This window comes from Hylobates moloch, unplaced genomic scaffold (assembly GCF_009828535.3).
Source record: "Hylobates moloch isolate HMO894 unplaced genomic scaffold, HMol_V3 SCAFFOLD_13, whole genome shotgun sequence".
Lineage (NCBI taxonomy): Eukaryota > Metazoa > Chordata > Mammalia > Primates > Hylobatidae > Hylobates > Hylobates moloch.
The window spans coordinates 38,941,892-38,963,321 of record NW_026652288.1 but is presented as its reverse complement, the minus strand read 5'-3'; the positions used below and the strand labels follow the sequence as shown (position 1 = coordinate 38,963,321).

The 21,430-nt window shown below is 54.9% G+C and overlaps 1 protein-coding gene across 3 annotated transcripts in view; it reads left to right on the top strand.

Moving 5' to 3' along the window:
• Positions 1-20,707, top strand: part of SIPA1L3 (signal induced proliferation associated 1 like 3) — a 290,592-nt gene extending 269,885 nt beyond the window's left edge. The window contains exons 17-23 of one of the 3 annotated variants that reach the window (XM_032173071.2): positions 4,216-4,381; positions 5,622-5,865; positions 10,216-10,359; positions 13,844-13,979; positions 16,161-16,242; positions 18,417-18,561; positions 19,302-20,707. In XM_032173071.2, the coding sequence (XP_032028962.1) occupies positions 4,216-4,381; positions 5,622-5,865; positions 10,216-10,359; positions 13,844-13,979; positions 16,161-16,242; positions 18,417-18,560 (916 nt within the window). In that variant the 3' untranslated portion in view covers position 18,561; positions 19,302-20,707. Of the gene's footprint in view, positions 1-4,215; positions 4,382-5,621; positions 5,866-10,215; positions 10,360-13,843; positions 13,980-16,160; positions 16,243-18,416 lie in introns of all 3 variants that reach the window. The other 2 variants (XM_058426942.1, XM_032173072.2) reach the window with 2 other exon arrangements.
• Positions 20,708-21,430: the final 723 nt, after the last annotated feature.

Sequence of the window (21,430 nt, the reverse complement as noted above, 5' to 3'; positions counted from 1 at the left end):
GCCTTAGCCCACCCCCAGCACCTGTCCCAGGGCACAGCGACCGCCACTCCCCTGGCAACTTGCTTCCTCTCTGTCACCCCCACGGGGCCCAGAACAGAGACATACTGAACCGCACCCAGACCACACACTTAGTAGGTGCTCAGAAGGTGTACCCGGAGAGACAACAACCCTATCCAACAACAGCTTTCCCAGTGATGAAATCCAGAGATGGCTTGTATATGTGTGTGTTGGTGTAAACATATGTAAACTAAGCATATAAAATATCGGCTGGAGACACAAATGAAATCGCTTCGTAGTTCCTTTTAATATTTATTTATTTATTTATCTATTTATTTTATTTATTTATTTTTGAGGCGAACTGTCGCTCTGTTGCCCAGGCTGGAGTGCAGTGGCGTGATCTCGGCTCACTGCAACCTCCACCTCCTGGGTTCAAGCACTTCTTCTGCCTCAGCCTACCAAGTAGCTGGGACTACATGCGCACGCCACCACATCTGGCTAATTTTTGTTTTGTTTTATTCTTCTTCATTTTTGTATTTTTAATAGAGACGGGGTTTCACCATGTTGGTCAGGCTGGTCTCGAACTCCTGACCTCAGGCGATCTGCCCCCCCTTGGCCTCCCAAAGTGCTGGGATTACAGTTGTGAGCCACCGCACCCGGCCCCTTTTAATATGTATTTAGTTGCAGATACATTTTTAAAATCACAACCGAGGCCGAGTGTGGCGCAGTGGCTCATGCCTGTAATCCCAGCACTTTGGGAGGCCGAGGCGGGCGGATCACAAGGTCAGGAGATCGAGACCATCCTGGCTAACATGGTGAAACCCCGTCTCTACAAAAAATAAAAAAAAATTAGCCGGGCGAGGTGGCGGGCACCTGTAGTCCCAGCGACTCGGGAGGCTGAGACAGGAGAATGGCGTGAACCCGGGAGGCGGAGCTTGCAGTGAGCCAAGATTGCACCACTGCACTCCAGCCTGGGAGACAGCGAGACTCTGTCTCAAAAAAAAAAAAAACGAAAGTAAGCCTCTCTCCCTTCCCTGGCCCTCAGCCATCCTGCTCCCTCCCCAGAAGCAACCATTGTTTCATTTCTACATCCTTCCAGAAATGTTCCAAACGTGACTGCACACACATGATTATGTGGGCTTCCCTTGCACCCGTTTTATTAATGTGGTCACCTCCTGCATATGAACTACTTCCTCACTTGCTCTTTCTCTTCAAGTCTTTTTGTTTTGTTTTGTTTTTTTTGGGACAGGCTCTCACTGTCACCCAGGCTGGAGTGCAGTGGCGCCATCATAGCTTACTGCAGCCTCAACCTCCCGAGCTCAAGCAGTCTCCTATCTCAGTAGCTGGGCCCATAGGAGTACACCACCACACCCACCTAGTTTTTCACTTTTTTGTAGAGGTGAGATCTCACTGTGTTACCCAGGCCGGTCTCACACTCCACACTCCTGGGCTCAAGTGATCCTCCCACTTACACCTCCCAAAGTGCTGGGATTACAGGCATGAGCCACCGTGCCTGACCTAAGTTTCTTGGCAACAGTTCCGTATCAGTGTGTAGAAAGTGATGTCATTCTTGGCCGGGCACGGTGGCCCATGCCTGTAATCCCAGCACTTTGGGAGGCCGAGATAGGTGGACCACCTGAGGTCAGGAGTTCAAGACCAGCCTGGCCAACGTGGTGAAACCCTGTCTCTACTAAAAATACAAAAATTAGCCAGGCGTGGTGGCGGGCGCCTGTAATACCAGCTACTCGGGAAGCTGAGGCAGGGGAATTGCTTGAACCTGGGAGGTGGAGGTTGCAGTGAGGCAAGATCGTGCCATTGGGCTCCAGTCGGGGCAACAGAGCAAGACCCTGTCTCAAAAAAATAGAAAAAGAAAGTGAATCCCTCACGTGTCCAGTATTAGAAACGAGAGTTTGGTAAACTCCAGTATACCAAGCTGAGCTGTGTGTGAATTTTCTAAAAATGGTTTCGCGCTATACATGCTTCTTTTTTCACATGACATTGTATCTGGGAGTGCCTCTGCATGCCATGTGGATCTGCCATGCTCTCTGGAGGGTGTGATTCTGTGTGGTGGGCCTGGCCCTTTCCCGACTGGAGGCTGCTGTCTGCTTCACAGACAGGACCCTGGGAGTGTCCGTGTACATGTGGCACTGTGGACTCATGTGAGCCTTTCTGAAGTTTCCAGAAGTAGGACTGCTAGTGCAGAGAGCAAGCACATTTTATTCGTGCTTCCAGGAGGTCTTGGCACGCCCCTCTTGAGGGGAGCCTGTGGGCAGTGCACTGGCTGGGGGCATGCTGAAGGCCAGGCCTGCTTCCTCACTGCTGGGAGATGGGCACCATCAGCCCTGCACTGAGTCACACTCCCCTGTGCAGGGCATTCTGGGAAATGTTGAAATCAAAAGGGGTGGGGGAGTCCCCTTTTGATTTGTGTCTGTCTCTCTAGCTCTCTTTCTATTTCTCTCTTGAATCTAAAGCTTTTAATTTGCCCAAAGAATACACATCCCTGATAATTGACAGACCCAGCATTACCCTAGACCTAGAATTCCAATTTGGGAAGGAATATGAACTGACAGGGAAAAAGTCTGGCCCTGCTCTCGCCCTTCCTTTGTTAAAATCCCAAGGCTGGCAGCTGAGAAAGAGAAAAAGGAAATCCAGCCTTTAAAACCCTCGGGAACCCAAGACATCTTATTTCTTCCCCAGGTTCAAAGACTCTTTTTCTTTCTCACATTACAGAATGAAGAAGTCCAGGCATCAGCTTTTATTAAGCTGGTTTTTATTATTTTTATTGTTATAACCATGATTATGGTTAAGTAAATTCAGACACTTCAGAAAAATATCAGTCGAAAAGTAAAAGTCCAATTTTTCCACCTCCTAATAAGATTCCTACCTCCTAGAGGTTATCATGGTTCATAATTTCTTCCAGAAATTGTTATCTGCAGACAGAAGCATATTTTTAAATCCAATGTGGCTGTTCCCCACACCATACGTGTTTTTTCCTGCCATCTCTGATATACACGTGACAGTCAAGCTTAGCAGTGGCGTGGGTAGGCACTGCAGCTTGGCGGCCTTGATTTGAAACCTGACTGCTTCACTCACAGGCTGTGTGACTTGGGACAAGTGGCTAAACTCCTCTGTACCTGAACAGCCTCATCCATGAGATGGGATACTAGTAGTCCTTAACATATATGGCTGTGGTGGGGATCAAATGAATTTATAAGCTGGGCACGGTGGCTCATACCTGTAATCCCAGCACTTTGGGAGGCTAAGGTGGAAGGATCGCTTGAGCTCAGGAGTTTGGGACCAGCCTGGGCAAAATAGTGGGACCCCATCTTTACAAAAAAATTAGCTGGGTGTAGTGGCATGCGCCTGTAGTCCTAGCTACTTGGGAGGCCGGGGTAGGAGGGTCACTTGAGCCCAGGAGGTTGAGGCTGCAGTGAGCTGTGATCACACCGCTGCATTCCAGCCTGGGCGACAGAGGAGGCTCTGTCTCAAAAAAAAAAAAAAAAAAACCACACACACAAATGACTACTTATATGTTCCAAGGGAAACCCAGGCCTTGCTCTGGTATGGTTCACGTTCTGCTGGGTAGACTGACAATAGGCAAAGATACAGGTCAGGCACGGTGGCTCACACCTGTAATCCCAGCACTTTGGGAGGCTGAGGCGGGTGGATCACCTGAGGTCGGGAGTTCAAGACCAGCCTGGCCAACGTGGAGGAACCCCGTCTCTACTAAAAGTACAAAAATTAGCTGGGAGTGGTGGCGGGTGCCTGTAATCCCTGCTACTCCGGAGGCTGAGGCAGGAGAATAGCTTGAATCCAGGAGGCAGAGGTTCCAGTGAGCTGAGATCACACCACTGCACTCCAGCCTGGGCGACAGGGCAAGACTCCATCTCAAACAACAAAAGCCTCTCCCCTCACACAGGGGGTCTGTCTCTGTGCATGTGTTCAGCGTGGGCCTCCCCCACTGGCTGCCAGCTTGGTGCTCACGGCTGTGTCCCCAGCACCTGGGACAAGACAGCACAGCCAGCTCTGTGGTTCCAGGGAAACGTTTGTGGAAGGAGGGAATGGAGCCAAGCCCCGCCTTGCCACACGTTCTCTGGGTGAAGGAGAGAAGGCTGTGACCATGCGTCCCATGGTGGCCGGCCCTCTTGAATCCAAACAGCTTTGAAAAGTAGCTTGAGCCTCCCTGACACCCCTCTGACCCTGACGCTGTCGTTCCAGGCAGGTGGACACGAACACCAAAAACGTCTTTGGGCAACCGAGGTTGAGGGCATCCCTCCGAGACCTCCGGTCGCCACGGAAGAACTACAAATCCACCATCGAGGATGACCTGAAGAAGCTCATCATCATGGACAACCTGGGGCCAGAGCAGGAGAGAGACGCAGGAGTATGTAGCGCCCCATCCCTGGCTCCCGACCCCCAGCTCCCAAGGGGATCCCAGATCTGGGTGGGCGGGGAGAAGGGCTGTGCACCCCACGGTCACGCCAGCTCCTTCCTGTCGTGTCCCCAGCCTTTGGCATCTGCCAGTCCTATTGCGGGGTGTGGGCTCATGGCTGGGAGTGAGGGCAGCGCATTGGTCTGGGATGGAATCACAGGATAAGCCCAGGCAGGCACACGGGAATCTACCCCGTACTGAGAACCTCGCACAACTGGAAGGCCTCGTGCCCTCCTCCTCCAGCCTGCGATAGAAACAGCCACATCCGCCCAGACCACAGGGACTGAGAGTGGAGCAGGGGCTCCCAGGGGAAGTTCAGGTTCTTGTTACTCAGGGACATGGGTGGAAAGAACAGTGGGCGCCAGGGAACCTCCGCAGCATCCGCTTCCCTTCCCCTCCCAGCCCGGCCTGCCCTACTCATCCTCACTGCCAGGCAGGAGCTGTTTTGTGGGGACCGAGGTGGACCCCAGCTTCTCCAGGGTTGGGTCCCACCAGCCCACAGCTGGGGGAAGAGAGCACATCAGCCCAGCGCTACCCACTGGGGTCCCAGCACTGACTCTCGTGGGTCCAGCTTGGCTCACACCACCTTCCCCAACCCATCAGGCTTTGATCGCCAGCCCTTACCCAGAGCTGGAGGGTGGGGTTGGGGAGTGGGAGTCCCCAGGGGGAAACTGGAGTGCTTTGATCAGAAAGGAGGCAGAAGGCCAGGGGTGGTGGCTCACACCTGTAATCCCAGCATTTTGGGTGGCTAAGGTGAGAGGATCACTTGAGCCCAAGAGTTCAAGACCATCCTGGACAATATAATGAGACCCCTATCTCTATAAAAAAATCTAAAAATTAGCCAAGGGTGGTGGCACGCACCTGTGGTCCCAGCTACCTACCTGGGAAGCTGAGATAGGAGGATCACTTAAGCCCAGGAGGTCAAGGTTGTAGTAAGCTGAGATCGCCCCTTTATACTCCAGCTTGGGCAACAGACTGAGACCCTGTCTCAAAAAAGGAAGGAGGGAAGCGGGTGGGGGAGGGAGGGAGGGAGGAAGGGAGGGAGGGAGGGAGGAAGGAAGGAAATGGGGCAGAAATGGATGCTGGGTAGGTAAGGACTTGCCACCAATGTCCTGGAGGGGAAGATGCCTCTGAGGACCCTGGCTATGAGCCAGTCCATGACCTCCCCCAACATCCCACCCACACCCCACAGCAGTCACCACAGAAGGGCCTGCAGCGGACGCTGTCAGACGAGAGCCTGTGCAGCGGGCGCCGGGAGCCCAGCTTCGCCAGCCCCGCTGGCCTAGAGCCAGGGCTGCCCAGCGATGTGCTCTTCACCAGCACCTGCGCCTTCCCATCCAGCACGCTGCCTGCACGCCGCCAGCACCAGCACCCCCACCCGCCCGTCGGCCCTGGCGCCACCCCTGCCGCCGGCAGCGGTTTTCCCGAGAAGAAATGTGAGCCTGGGCCCCCGGGACTGGCGCGGTAGTTACCCCAAGGATGGGAGGTGGGGACGCCCAAGCAGGGGCTCACCTGGAGGTCAAAGGCTAGAGGTCATCAGTGCCGGGGCCATCTCAGGGAGGAATGGGGTTCACAGGAACTTCGGGGGGCCTGATGGTGGGGCACTGGGTGTCACCCAAGGAGCAAGGGATCATCGGCCAAGTATCAGAGGGTCACCTAGGAGTCAGAAGCTCCCAAGGATTGGAGTCACCTGAGACCAGAGAGGAAGTCCACCCTCAGGGTACAGGCCTAGGGAATAGGGCTACCCAGCTGCTGCCCCAGCACCCCCCAACCCTCCCACCCATTCCAGCTCCAAGCGGTTTGCTTCATGAGCATTTTATTTGCTTCCCTGACTCCCCCTATGTTTGCCACACTTGGGGGTGGTGCATGGTGTGACTTGTCCACTGCTTAATCACCCAGCAAATATTTACTGAGCACTCCCCTTAAACAGGTACTGCACACACCACCCGCATCAAAAGCCATGAGCCAGCTGGAGTTGGCCGTGCCCCAAATGCACCCTGTAACCCCCTTATCCACCTCCTAAACCCCCCACAACTGAAAGACAGTACGTAAGTTTGCACCATGCTCACTGGGTGGCGAAACCTGGCCTGGAGGGGCGTGAGGCTGTTTCGGGTCCGTAGTCCCCCTACTTAGTGCTAGCAATGAGGAGCTTGGGGCAGAGCGTTGGCGTGCCACTGCATGTGGGGTGCCCCTGACCTTTTTGGGTTTGTTACATAATACACAGCGTCTGCACACTTGCTCTCTCAAATCCAAGCACATCTCAAATTCAGAGGCATGTTCTACTCCAAGGGTCTCAGCTGAGGGGCTGTGCCTACCTGTGCCATCTGTACAGAGCCTCTTCTTGTGAGCTGTGGGGGATGGGGTGGAAGAGACTCTGGGACTTCTATGAAGGGCAGTCTGTCTCCCCCATTAAAATTCCCCCGCGGGCCGGGCACGGTGCCTCACGCCTGTAATCCCAGCACCTTGGGAGGCCGAGGCAGGCAGATCACGTGAGGTCAGGAGTTCAAGACCAGCCTGGCCAACGTGGTGAAACCCCGCCTCTACTAAAAATACAAAAATTAGCTGGGTGTGGTGGCAGGCGCTGTAATCCCAGCTACTCCAGAGGCTGAGGCAGGGGAATCAACTTGAACCCAGGAGGCAGAGGTTGCAGTGAGCTGAGATCGCACCACTGCACTTCAGCCTGGGTGAAAGAGCCAGACTCCATCTCAAAAAAAAAAAATTCCCCTGCAGCTCCCTGTTGCCTTGGCATTTGCATCTGCACTCCTTGCCCTGGTGGTGTGGGGTGCCCACCTCTGCTCCTCCGCCTCACAGAGCCTTCCTTTTGATCACTTAGCACACCACACCCTCCCTGCTCAGGGCATCCTGCACGGCTGTTCTCTCCGCCCGCCATGCTCTTCCCTCAATCCTCTTCTGGGTCACTCTTGTCCTTCAGGGCTGGCTCCATTCCTGCTCTTTCCTAGAAGGCTCCTCTAAGCCCTGGACCAGGTCCCAGCCCCCATCTCAACTCCAGAGCTTCTGGGCCCTCCCCTGCGCTCCCTTCCTGTTCCTGCAGTGCCTGCTGTGGGTGGGGCTCTGCCCTAGGTGCCAGGATGCTGCCCTGAGCAAGGCAGAGCACACCCCTGCCCTCAAGGGGCTGCCACTTCAGTGGCAATTTCCCTGCTCCCCAGGCTTCCCTCCACATCTCCTTCCTCGGCCTCTCCTCCTTGCTGCTCTGTCTCTCTGCCCAAGGCAGGGCTGGTCACGAAGTAGATGTTCAGTCACTGCAAAGGACCAGGACAGCGGCCACCGCAGAGAGGTGGTGACAGAGGACACAGGCATAGACTCCACAGGCCGATCTGAATTCCTCCAGCTTGCTGTACCTCATTCTTTCAGTCTTGGCTCAGATGCCCCCTCCTCCAGGAAGCCCTCCCTTCCCCTACCAGGCTGCGTCAGGCACCTCCACAGGCCCCGTCGCCCCCCTGGGTTTCTCTCACCCCCTCCATCCCCCCTCACTGCCTTGTATCCCCATCACCATCCTGAGCTGTCACTAGATGAGAATGTGTCTGTCTCCACCACCATACCGGGGCCTGGGGTTGTCTCCGTCACTGCTGTGACCCCAGCTCAGGGCCCTCTGCCTCACACAGCACACATACACCCTTCTCTGTCCACCTGACTCCCCCACACCCCTGAGCTGGGGAGACTCCCGTCTGGCCTCAGTGTGGCCAGGGACACTGGGCCTCTCCATTTCTCCTGTGCCTGCTCCAGAGCCCTTCCTGGGCCCCATCCCAGATGAAGAGACATGGTCATCCTTGGCCTGGGCTTCACTAACCAAGTGCCCTCCACACCAAGGAGCCTGTCACACGGTGTTGCTGATGCCCTGCTCAGCAATGACAGCCATTCCCATGGCTCCCATCAGCTGAGCAGTGAGACGCCAGCAGGCTGGAGGCACAGAACAAGGAGGTCAGGGGAAGAGCAAGGAGGCCCAGGGTGGAGCATGGAGTCAAGGGTGGAGCAAGGAGGTCAAGGGCGGAGTCTGGAGGTCAAGGGTGGAGCAAGGAGGTCAAGGGCGGAGCGTGGAGGTCAAGGGCAGAGCAAGGAGGTCAAGGACAGAGCATGGAGGTCAAGGGTGGAGCAAGGAGGTCTGGGGTGGAGCATGGAGGTCTGGGGTGAAGCAAGGAGGCCGAGGACAGAGCATGGAGGCTGAGGGAGGAGCCAGGAGGCCAAGGACTCGTTCATTCACCCATCACTTACTGCACACCACACATCACAGAGCTGAACGGCCTGAGTTTATGTCCCACGTCTTCCACTCACAGATATAACCTCTCTGTGCCTTAGTTTCTTTGACTGTAAAATGTAAAAAATAGTGCCCACATCCCTGGGTTGAAAGAATCAAACAAGTGAATATGTGGAAAGCACGTAGCGTACACCTCAGACGTGGTCAGCACTGAGTAGTACTAGCTGGAAGCCACGTGGGCCCAGGCAAGGCAGCGCCTCGCTCGGGTCTTCCTCCTCCATGCGTGGAGATCATGTCACCCTCCGCCCCCGCCAGGCTCACGGTGAGGCTGTGAGATGATCTCCCCCGGCCCTGCACAGAGGAGGTGCCGGGAACACAGAGCAGGCTGGGCCCACGGTCAGGCTCTGCCGATTCCCAGCTAAGGGCCCTCAGGTCTCTGTGTACCTGGCGTGTCTCCTGGTCTCTGTGTACCTGGCTGTCCTCTGTCCCCTTCCCTTAGGGGCTTCAAGGAGTCACGGAGCCCCAGGCCACAGCCTGAGCCTAGTGCCCGGGACTCTCTCAATAGCCGCAGCAGGTGCAAGTGCAGTGCTGGCGCCATTGCTTCTGACTTCCAACCCCTGAGATGTCACAGGCCTCTCCTCTGCCCAGCGTGTCATACCTGAACCTGCCCCCCACGGCAACCCCACCCTGTCTAAACACTGTCCATACACTGGCGATTCCAATCACAGGTGCAGCTTGGACTCTCCTCGTCGCCAGCTCCTGTGGCCAGCCTCCGTCCCACCGTCTCCTTGGGGTGTCCAGGGCCATCTCCACCGAGCACCTCCAGAAACAGATTTCTGATCCCCCACCCCAGCCTTCCCGATCAGAGCCGCAGTCCTGGCCCTTCTCTTTGTTTCACAGCCATATCCAACCCTCAGGAAACCCTATTGGCTGCCCCTGAAAAGTAGGCCCAGAAGCTGCCCCTGTGTCCTACCACCGCCCCACCCTAGTCCTGCCCAGTGTCACTGTCTCCATTGTGGGTTATGGTTACAGCTCCTACCTGCTCCCTGTCTCCCCCAAATCCCCACACACACACACAGTCCGTCCCCCACATGCACCCAGCGGGAGCCATCCAGGGCACTCAGGGTAAGAACACAGTCGTCATTGGGACCCACAGGCCCCACACGGTCCGGCCGTGTTGCCTCTCTCCTCGCCTCCTGCTGCTTCCTCCCTTGCTCACCCTCTCCCAGCCATAGGGGCTGCCTCCGTGTTCCTTAAACCTTCCAGGCACACTCCTGCCTCAGGGATTTAGCACTGGCTCTTCCGTCTGCCTGGAATGTTCCTCCCCCAGGTGTCTGCCTGGCGCACTCCCTCCTCCCCTTCAGAGTTTTGTCCAGATGGCATCTGCCAGGCCTGGCCCAGCACCCTGTTTGAAGTCAGGCCTCCGTAGGCTCCAGTACTCCCAGACCCCTTACCCTGCTGGAGGTTTTCCCGGGCATGTAGCATCTCCGCATAAGCAGTGGGATGTCTTCATGTATTTGTGTCTCCCACGTTGTCACGCTCAACCACTGCCATCTCCACCCTCCCCATCCAGCCACCATCTCAGCCTCGGAGCTCTCGCTGGCTGATGGGCGGGACCGCCCCCTGCGGCGCCTGGACCCTGGGATGATGCCCCTGCCTGACACAGCTGCTGGCCTCGAGTGGTCCAGCCTGGTGAACGCAGCCAAGGCATACGAAGGTAGGCGCCTTCCACCCAGTCCCGCCAGGCCCCCACGCCCTCCTCTCTTCTAGAGGGATTCATGGAGGGCCTCATGGCCTTGCAGGGATACCCACTCAATTTCCAGAATCAGGGAGTGGGGTTCAAGTCCTGCCCCGTCACTTGCTTACCATGCAGCCCTGGGCAAGTGTCGTCATCTCTTTGATGCCAGTTACCACGTTGACCATCAAGTGAAAGTGACCATGCCTGAGGCTGCCATGACGATTACACAAAACACCGCATGTAAAACACGTGAGGCCAAGCACAGTGGTTCACACCTGTAATCCCAGCACTCTGAGAGTCCAAAGCAGGAGGATCGCTTGAGGCCAGGAGTTTGAGACCAGCCTGGGCCACAGAGTAAGACCCAGTCTCTACAAAAGAAAAAAAAAAGTGAGACATGGCAGTGCACACCTGTAGTCCCAGCCACACCAGAGGCTGAGGCAGGAGGATTGCTTGAACCTGGGAGGTGGAGGCTGTGTGGTGAGCTGCGATCACACCACTGCACTCCAGCCTGGGCGATAGTGCAAGACCCCATGTCTGGGGGAGGGGGTGGGGGGGGGGGATAATCTGTCCCTGAGGACATTTGTTGGGTTTTCAGCCCCAGATCTGGGAGCCAGGGAGAGGAAGACTTTTCGTGCCCTGAGGGTCCTGCCAAGACCTTGGATCCTGGGTGGAGGGTTCCCCATACCAGGCCTGCAGGGATCCTCACTCCGTGGGTTCCCTGGAGCAGTGGACAGGGTTTGTTCTGCCACCCAGGGCCCTTTATGTGCTGGAAGTCCGTGGGGACAGGGGGCCAGGCAGCTGTGGCATCTCCTCTCTCATGTGGGTCTCCAAGCATCCTGGAGCCAGGATAGCCGGTTCCAGGACAGTGGGAAGTGAGGAAGGCCTCAGGTCTCTCCCTGGAGACCCAGATGCCATCAGCGGTTGTAGTGCTGTTTGCGGAAGACAGAGCTGCCCAGACACTGACCACCCCCCTGGCAACTGTGGGCCACAGGAAAGGGCTAGGGTAGCCAGAGCCCCTTACCCACTCCCAGCCACTCCGTGTACCTGGCATGCCTGGGAGCTGTGCGCCCCATGTGAGAAAGCTGAGGGAGCCTGGCTGGTGGCACTGATTTCTCCCCCAGGCTGTGCGTCACAGTCGCCTAGGGAGCTTTTTGCTTCCTTATAAAATTAATAGATGAAACACAGAAGGTTACGGGGGAGGGCTGGGAGTAGCAGAAAGACCTGGGAGGAAGCACACTAGCACCACCACGGAGGTGCCTCCCCAGGAGCCGGAAAGGGGCTGGCAGTGAGTGCAGGTCAGGGTGGTTTCAGCTTGCCTGGAGCTGTGGTTTTTAATGAAGATACATGTGGGTTTTCCCATGCAATTCACATAAGTGGAAAAGACTAAAGGAATTCTCATTAACTTTGGTAGGTGTGTTCATAGCATAGTAGTTTTCTTAAAAAAAAAAAAAAAATATATATATATATATATATATATTTTTTTTTTTTATCCACTAGAGCTACTTACTGAAGTTTCTACAGATGAAATACAAAGATATCTAGAATTTGACTTGAAATATTCCAGGTTGGATGCAGTGGTTCACACCTGTAACCCCAACACTTTGGGAGATCAAGGTGGGAGGATGGCTTGAGGCCAGGAATTTGAGACGAGCCTGGGCAACGTAGCGAGACCCTGTCACTACAAAAAATTTTATTTCACCTATTTATTTTTTAGAGTCTCACTCTTTCAACCAGGCTGGAGTTCAGTGGCGTGATCTTAGCTTACTGCAGCCTCCACCTCTCAGGTTCAAGTGATTCTCCTGCCTCAGCTTCCTGAGTAGCTGGGATTATAGGTACTAATTTTAAAATTAGCCAGGCGTGGTATCACACACCTGTAGTCCAAGCTCCTCGGGAGGATGAAGCAGGAGGATCGCTGGAGCCCAGTAGTTCTAGGCTGGAGTATGCTGTTCTGATCCGGTGTCTTCACTAAACTCAACATCAATATGGCCGACCTCCAGGGAGCCAGGGACCACCAGATTTCCTAAGGACAGGTATACTGGCCCAGGTCAGAAATGGAGCAGGTCAGAACTCCCATGCTGATCAGTAATGGACTCAGGCCTGTGAATAGCCACTGCACTCCAGCATGGGCAACACAGCAAGACCCTGTCTCTTAAAAAATAGATGTCATTATACATTAAATCCAAGATAGAAAAAAATAGCTATAAAGGGTATTATTCAGAGAATCAGAGAACATTTGCAGATGACTGTATATTAGATAATATTGTGGCCGGGTGCGGTGATGCCTGCCTGTAATCCAGCACTTTGGGAGGCTGAGCCAGGCGGATCACCTGAGGTCGGAAGTTCGAGACCAGCCTGACCAACATGGAAAAACCCCGTCTCTACTAAAAATACAAAATTAGCTGGGCGTGGTGGTGCATGCCTATAATCCCAGCTACTCAGGAGGCTAAGGCAGGAGAATCACTTGAACCCGGGAGGCAGAAGTTGCAGTGAGCCGAGATGGCGCCATCGCACTCCAGCCTGGGCAACAAGAGCAAAACTCCATCTCAAAAAAAAAAAAAAAAGTAAATGGGCAAAATGTTCACAATGGGTGGTGCCAGGGAAAGAGTGCTGGGGTTTTTACTGTGCTATTCTTGAGGCACAGAAATGAAAGTTGGACCCAAGGAGCTGCTTGCCTCTGGGGCTCGCCCTCTGCCCTGCCCTGCCCCTGACGTTGCCGCCCTCAACACACGGCACACAGGGTCACCTTCATGTTTTTAACACCCTGAGGATTCCATTGTCTGGCTGTTCATAGCTCACTGAACCAGCCACTATTGGAGGGCACTATTGTTGCCATTACAGGAAGAAAATCTAACAGTCACGTTTGAAAACGCAGACAGCCCAGGTGCCCCCAGTGCCAGTCATGTGTCCAAGGCGGGACCCAGGAATCTTCACTTTCACTGGCAGCCCCGTGCGATTTCTTTTCTCTCTTCAATATGCATGATGTGATCTGTCTCACTTCTCTTTTTGCTTTTGTAATCTTCCCAGCTTCCTCCTAAGGACAGCAAATCGTATAACGAATCCCCATGGACCTGGCGCCAGCCTGTCCACTTTATAACCCTTTTTTCCTACCTTTTACTTGTAGACCAAATCAAGTCATTTATGTTGAGAGCATGCCAGATTCAGAATCCGATCGGTTGCTACCTCGCACTCTCGTCTAACTGGCTTCTTCAGCCCTTGTATTTTGTATGAACTGGTCGTTGGATCGAAAGCCTTGACTGGAATCAGGATGGGATTTTGTTTGTGTTCTTGTTTTGTGTGTTCATTTGGTTGGTTTTTTGGCAAGAATCTATCCAAGTGTCCATGCAATCTGTCCCAAGTGTGATAGGAAGTGTCATGGAGGTTTGCAGGGAGAGGCGTGGTCCGTCAGTTTCGGGAGAAGCTGGGAGCCTTGCTGACCCCTCTCTTCCTCCTCCCTCCCTGGCAGTGCAAAGAGCCGTCTCGCTCTTCTCTCTGAACGACCCGGCCCTGAGCCCGGACATCCCGCCTGCACACAGTCCTGTCCACAGCCACCTGAGCCTGGAGAGGGGACCGCCGACCCCCAGGACCACCCCCACCATGAGGTGAGGTTTCCCTGGGAACACCCGGGTTCATACCAGCGGCAGGCCTGTGCAGCGGAAGAGGCTCACCCAGAGAGAGGCAGCCACTGCGGGTCACACCCACCACTCTCCGGGCAGAAGCTGATATAGCAGCTACTCCCCTCTCCTAACAGACTTGGAAGTCATTACACTGCACCTGTCTGTGCACTGGGAATCCACAGTGACCAAGACAGATTCTGCCCAGTCCCAGCAGATCTCCCGGTCCAGCGGAGATGACACTTGAATCAATACACACACAGTTGTTTCGCTTCCAACTTTGAACACTGCTAAGCAGGCGGGGCGCGGTGGCTCACTCTTGTAAACCCAGCACTTTGGGAGGTTAAGGTGGGTGGATCGCTTGAGGTCAGGAGTTCAAGACCAGCCTGACCAACATGGTGAAACCCCATCTCTACTAAAAATACAAAAATTAGCCGGGCGTGGTGGCACGTGCCTGTAATCCTAGCTACTCGAGAGGCTAAGGCAGGAGAATTGCCTGAACCCAGGAGGCGGAGCTTGCAGTGAGCCAAGATCGAGCCATTCTACTCCAGCCTGGGCCACAGAGCGAGACTCCATCTCAAAAAAAGAAAAAAAGAAAGGAAAGCTGCTAGGCAGTGTCTCCCAATCCCCCAGCCCTGTGCCTCTCGTCAGCCCCGTCACTGCCAATCTCCCGCCTGTCTGCTCTTTCGTCTCCTCCTCTGCAGATTCCTAAACCTCACAGACTTCTGCCTCACGCTCCCCCTTCCCAGCCTCCCTGCCAGGTGCCGTGCTGGGCTGTCTGAGGACCTAGTGGCAACTGAGGCCAGGCCTGGCCCTCAGGAAGCTTCACGGGGGAAGGAAGAGGACGGGGACAGATCTCTCACATTTGTCATCTCACGCGTGGCTTCTCACATTCAGCGCAGCATATTTGACTGCACTCACTTGGCAGAAAACAAAATTAAAAAGAGGCAGAGAGAATGTAAATGGCACATTCTGCCTGTACATGGATTTAAATAGTGCATTTCACACTCGTCTGCACACCTCACGGTTCAGAGTTCTATATACAACCATCCGTGCACTGTACTTCATGGGCAGTGGGAGCAATTTTTGAGGGTAATTTTGACTTCTTGCTTTTCACACTCTGGCTTCAGAACTCAACCTCCACCACGAACGTAGGCCCCACTGTAATTACAAGAAATTGGCAGTTCCAGGTGGTGCTGCTAGGCTGAAGGGCAGGAGCAGCATGGGCTGTGGGAAGCAGCGGGACCTGTGGCCCCTGGGCGGCGCTCCTGGAGTCCATTTGTCCCCATCTCCCTCTGCAGCTGCAGATCCCCAGGACTCAGCAGCAAGGTTGTAGGCAAGGGTGGGCGAGGCAGGAGGGCCAGCCCCCGACCGCCACCGCCACTGTGCCTGTGCATGCACGGCATCCAGCGGAGCCTCCGTCAGCCCCAACTCCAAGCAGGAAGGGGCTGCGCGTTCTCTGCAGCGGCCAGGCAGGCCCAGGGCTGGGAGGATCTGTAGAGGGGCAGCTACTGGCCATGGGCCCCTGATTCAAATCCTAGCACCAGCACGTGGGAGGGTGATATTGCCCGCGCATCCTTTGCTGTCCAGTGGGTAACCATGCAGCACCTCCGAAGGCCGCAGTGGGCAGAGGAGCTCTGTGAGATGAGCCGGGCAGCCTGGGGCTTGGTGCGGGGTGGCTCTCAGTGACAGCCACATGGTCAGCATCACTGCCAGGACCGTTGTTGGTCCTGCCCACAAGGGCGGGTCCTTTTGACCATCTGTCCATTCTCGTGCTTCCTGTGCCTGGAACTGTGCCTGGACCCGCCAGGTGCTCAGCAGGTGTCTGTGGAGTGGGCTCTTTGTATCCTGGAGGTACGAAGAAGGGGTCCTCCCTGAAGTCACATGCATGGCCCAGCCTCAGGGAAAACGCACACTTCAGGGTGGGCACCCACCCTTCCCCTGGCCTGGTGCTCCTAACACCCTGTCCACGTCCACAAAGGTGCCCTTGGTGGGTGCAGTGTGCTGGGTGGAGGGCTGGCTTCCTGCTTCCCCTCAGAGCTTCTCCTTGGGCTTTGCCAGAATGTCAGGGATAAGGGGGCCCGTACTCCCGGGCTCCTCAGCTGTGGGCCAGAAGCCTTCCCCAGGGGCTTTAGGGCCTCAGGCTGACCTTGTCCCTGGTCTTTCCAGCGAGGAGCCGCCCCTGGATCTGACAGGCAAGGTGTACCAGCTGGAGGTGATGCTGAAACAGCTGCACACTGACCTGCAGAAGGTAAGGCCAGGGGCCACGCCCTCTCTATCCCACTTCCCAGACACTGGGCAGGGCGGTCAGCAGGGATCAGGCACCTGCCCCTGCCATGCAGCAACCACCCCACCCCCACACCTCCTGTGCTTGAGTGTAGTCATGGGTGAAGAGTAAACAGTGATAACACCCAAGGCTAGCAAGCGCTGAGAAACTCATCCATTCTTGGGAGGGGATATAATCAGCCCATGCTTTTCGGAAGGCAATTGAATAACATTTATCAAAAAAACAAAAAAATTGTGGCTGGGCGCAGTGGCTCATGCCTGTAATCCCAGCACTTTGGGAGGCCAAGGTGGTGAGTCACCTGAGGTCAAGAGTTCGAGACCAGCCTGGTCAACATGGTGAAACCCCGTCTCTATTAAAAAGTACAATAATTAGCCGGGCGTGGTGGTGGGCGCCTGTAATCCCAGCTACCCAGGAGGCTGAGGCAAGAGAATCACTTGAACCCGGGAAGGTGGAGGTTGCAGTGAGCCGAGATCACGCCACTGGACTCCAGCCTGGGCAACAGAGCGAGACTCCGTCTCAAAAAAAAAGAAAAATGTTGATCCAGTAATTCCACTTGTGGGAATTTATCCATGACAGCGTGGGTACAAAGAGATTGTGAACAAGGACGTTCATTGCCACACTATTGGCGATAAAAAATTAGAGCCAGCGTGGCTGTCACTCAACATGAGAACGGCTGTGTAAATTATAGGGCATCCATGCAGCGGAACAGCTTGCAGCCAATTAAGTTAATAACAAATCTATGTATTTACTAACACGCAAAAAAAGTCCAGTAACTTACATAAAAACCAAAGCGAGCTGCAGCACTGTTGTGTAGAACATCATCATACTTATTTATTTATTGTTTAACCACCACGGTTGAGAGGGCCATCTAGGCCGGGCGCGGTGGCTCACGCTTGTAATCCCAGCACTTTGGGAGGCCGAGGCGGGCGGATCACGAGGTCAGGAGATCGAGACCACGGTGAAACCCCGTCTCTACTAAAAAAATACAAAAAATTAGCCGGGCGTGGTGGCGGGTGCCTGTAGTCCCAGCTACTCGGAGAGGCTGAGGCAGGAGAATGGCATGAACCCAGGAGGCGGAGCTTGCAGTGAGCCGAGATCGCGCCACTGCACTCCAGCCTGGGCGACAGAGAAAAAAAAAAAAAAAAAAAAGACAGGGCCATCTAGAAGGTGACAGTCAATTTGTTCTTTGGACTTGTCTCCATGGGGCAGAAGGATAAGGAGGAGACTGGCCAGGTACGTTGGCTCATACCTGTAATCTCAGCACTTTAGGAGGCCGAGGTGGGTGGATCACCTGAGGTCAGGAGTTCAAGACCAGCCTGGCCAATATGGTGAAACCCCGTCTCTACTAAAAATACAAAATTAGCTGGGTGTGGTGGTGCACACCTGTAATCCCAGTTACTTGGGAAGCTGAGGGAGGAGAATTGCTTGAACCCAGGAGGCGGAGGTTGCAGTGAGCCGGGATCATGCCACTGCACTCCAGCTCGGGCGACAAGAGCGAAACCGTCTCAAAGAAAAAAAAATGAGGAAGAGACTTTTATCTATTGTTTCTGTACTTCTGGGTTAAAGTCAGAAAGGTGGCAGAGTATATAATGTGTGAGTCCTCAAGCCGTGGAATCAAAGGGGCTCAGGTTCTGACCCCCGCCCCACTGCATAATGCTGCACGACCTGAAACAGGTCCCTGCCTTTGGGGGCTACGTCCTCCTGGAAGAATGGGGTCTGCTCAGGCCACCCTGCGTCCATGTCCCAGCTCCCCACTTGCTGTGTGAAGCTGGGGTCCTCTTCCAGGAAACTAGGGACAGCGACAGTCCCCAAGTCCTCAGGTAGTGTGAGGGTGGGATGCGGTGACCACAATAGTGATGTTAAGTGATGACTCCACATCGGGCTGCGTTCCAGGAGCTCTACATAGATGAGCTCCAGGCACCCCTTAGCCTCCTGGTAGAGTTGCGGGAACCGAGTGACTTGCCCAGGGTCCCTCGGTTGTGGAGAGGCAGAGTGGGATGTGCGCCCCGGCCTGGCCTGGCTCTAGTGGTCGGCTCCAAAGCACAGCCGGGCCAGGGCTCGCAGGCCTCAGGGAGCCATCGGCTGTTCCAGGAGCAGCCAAGCCCACCCACCTGATGCCAGCTTCCCACCCTGTGCAGGAGAAGCAGGACAAGGTGGTGCTCCAGTCAGAGGTGGCCAGCCTGCGGCAGAACAACCAGCGGCTGCAGGAGGAGTCACAGGCCGCCAGCGAGCAGCTGCGCAAGTTTGCGGAGATCTTCTGCAGGGAGAAGAAGGAGCTCTGAGGTGGGAGGCCGCCGCCCGGGCTTCGCTCCTTCCCCGCAGGCCGTGGCCCTGCTTGCCTCTCTCCCTCCACTTGGCTCCCAGCTGCTGGTGTGACCAAGATGACCCATCCAGGGCCCTCCCCATGGACACGGAAACCCCTATGGCCTCACTAGGGCTGTGAGTCAGGGTCAGCGCACGGCCCTCATGCCCCAGAGGGCGATGTGGTCTCAGGCCTCAGGCCTCCCTCCAAGCTGCCCAGCTGTGGTCCTGGTGAGCTGGGCTGTGCTTACACCGCTCCCGGGCCTGTCCCGCTGTCCCCATCTAGCTTCTTTCTGGGACCAGCCCTCCGAAGCTGATGGGGACAGAGAGAGGAGCCAGTCTCCAGACCCCTCGGCTCCAGGAGGTCATACAGCAGGTTTCTGCACCATGCACAACAAAGTTGCGGCTTGTGGGGCCAAGGCCCCTGCATGAAAAGTACAGCGTGAAGGCAACCCTTTCTTCCCTTTACCCAGAGAGGTGAGGCCCGCGTGGACACAGACCAGGGCGCCTCGGTCCCTAGCACGCGAGCTCCAAAAAGCACGAACATGATCCCCTCCCTAACTCCCTCCTCCCAAAAAGCAGCCAGGAGCACTTTCTTAGAGTTTAAATTATTTTCTTGGGGGCCTGAGGATAGAGAGAGGCAAGGCTAGCCTCCAGAGCCGATTTGAGAGAGAAACTCTATTTGTACCTCTGGGACGGTTTATACGATCTTTTTCTATCAGCTCTTCCGCCAGAGGCCACTGCACCTGGGCTAGGGGTCCACAGGCCCCTCCACCTTCCAGCTAACCAGGCCAGGCCTGGGCGGTGGAGCCACCACACAGCCGACTCTCTCCTCCTCCTCCCGGCACGACCTGGCCCTGACCAGCAGCCTCGGCCTCTTCTGGGTTCCAGGAGGGGCTCCCGAAGCCCTCAGGACAGGGCTGGAGGAGAACAGCCTTCATCTCCTCCTCTGGTTTTTTTTCCTTTGCAAGTCTCCCAGCCCATCTCTCCGAGCAGCGACCACCAGACCCCCTCACCGTGCTCCCCGGGGAGCACTGCACCCCGCGAACCCCACTGGACGCTGGTTCTCTAAAGGCAATAAGGGGCGGCCACGCCGGTGTGGTACCATGCTGTTCACCCAGGAAACCGTTTCTTTTTTTCCTTCTTTAAAAGCAAACAGAAAAAGATATATATATATATATATATATTTATTTTTTCATGTAGAGTTGGCGCCAGAACAAGCCTGTATGGCCACAGTCTGTGGATTCACCCCCCCAACCTCAAGCTGAGGACCAAGGCATGTCCCCCGTGGGCTGGGGGTCAGTGGGAGGACCAGAGGGATGAAGTCAGGGCAGGCGGGCAGGCTGGTGCCCTTTTTGGGAGGCACCAGGTGGGGAGGAGTTGGTGGAGCAGGTCTGGCCGTGAGCCAGCACCAGGCAACCCGGCCCTTGTCCAGGGACCTCTGCTGCCTTCTCTCTGGGGTCAGGAACCTCAAGGGAGGGGGCTTTGGGGACTGCATAGGACGCAGGCACTCAGGGAGGTGCCGGTGTGGATGGGTGGGGGTGACAGAAGAGGGTTCTCATCGCGTATCCTGTGATCTGCCTCTGGCCCCCTGGAGGAGGAAACCTCAGTGCTGTCCCTGCCCCCACCCTCACCCCCCACACCGAGAGTGAGGTGGGCGTGCCCCAGGCAGCGTCCTCAGCCCTGGCCAGCTACTGTGATGCCATCTTCTCCCCCATCCCTTTCTCTGGGGGGCCCTCCCGTCCCCCACCCCCACCCCTTAGGCCCTCATCGGGTCCCTTTTTTTTTCAGTTGTCTCCTCCCATCTTCAGATCATTCACATCATTTTGGGACTTAATCATGTACATGGACAAGTGTAAATTATGATTTTTGGTTTTGTTTTCTGTTATTTTTTAAGGATGTCTGAAAAAACAGATCTATTTAATTTGAGGTTGGTGTTCTATCCGATGGCTGAAGACAGCAGCAGGGTTTTTTTTTCATATGTTGATTTGTTTCATTTGGATTTTTTTTTATTATTCTTTATTGTCTTTTTTTTTTTTTTCCCATCCCTGTCTTGAGATTTTCTGGCATGTTTCTGGAGGTTTCAAAGGAAATAAATGTTTCATAGAAATGGCTTGTGTGTTCACTTTTGGGGCAGCTGCCTGGAGTTGCTGACGAGAGGGTGTGGTCCAGCATCAGCCCCTCCTCCTGCTCCTGTCCCCAAGTCCCCCACACCATGACCACCACACACATGTCCTAAGAACCAGGGGCACCTGCCTTGCTAACTTCTTTTCCTTGGAATCCAAAGGACAGAAATCCAACTCAGAATGTGAAATGTGCTTAAGTTCAAAAGAGTGAGATTCTGCCTCAGAGGTCATATACTGGAGGCCTGAAGGCCAGACCCAGCCCAGAGGGTTGTGTTGGGTCTTAGAAATAGTGGCCAACTTTTAATCTGGACATTCAGCCAGGTGCAGTGGTTCATGCCTGTAATCCCAGCACTTTCTGAGAGGCTGAGGCAGGAGGATTGCTTGAGCCTAGGAATTCAAAACCAGCCCGGACAACATAGTAAGATCCTGCCTCTAAAAAAACCTTTTTTTAACTTTTTTTTTGAAACAGAGACTCTGTCACCCAGGCTGGAGTGCAGTGGTGCAATCTCAGCTCACTGCAACCTCCACGTCCTAGGTTCAAGCAATTCTCCTGCCTTAGCCTCTCAAGTAGCTGGAATTACGGGGACCCGGCTAATTTTTGTATTTTTGTAGAGACAAGAGTTCACCTTGTTGGCCAGGCTGGTCTCGAACTCCTGACCTCAAGTGATCTGCCCAGCTTAACTTTTTTTTTTTTTTTTTTTTTTAAATGGAGATTGCACATGAAG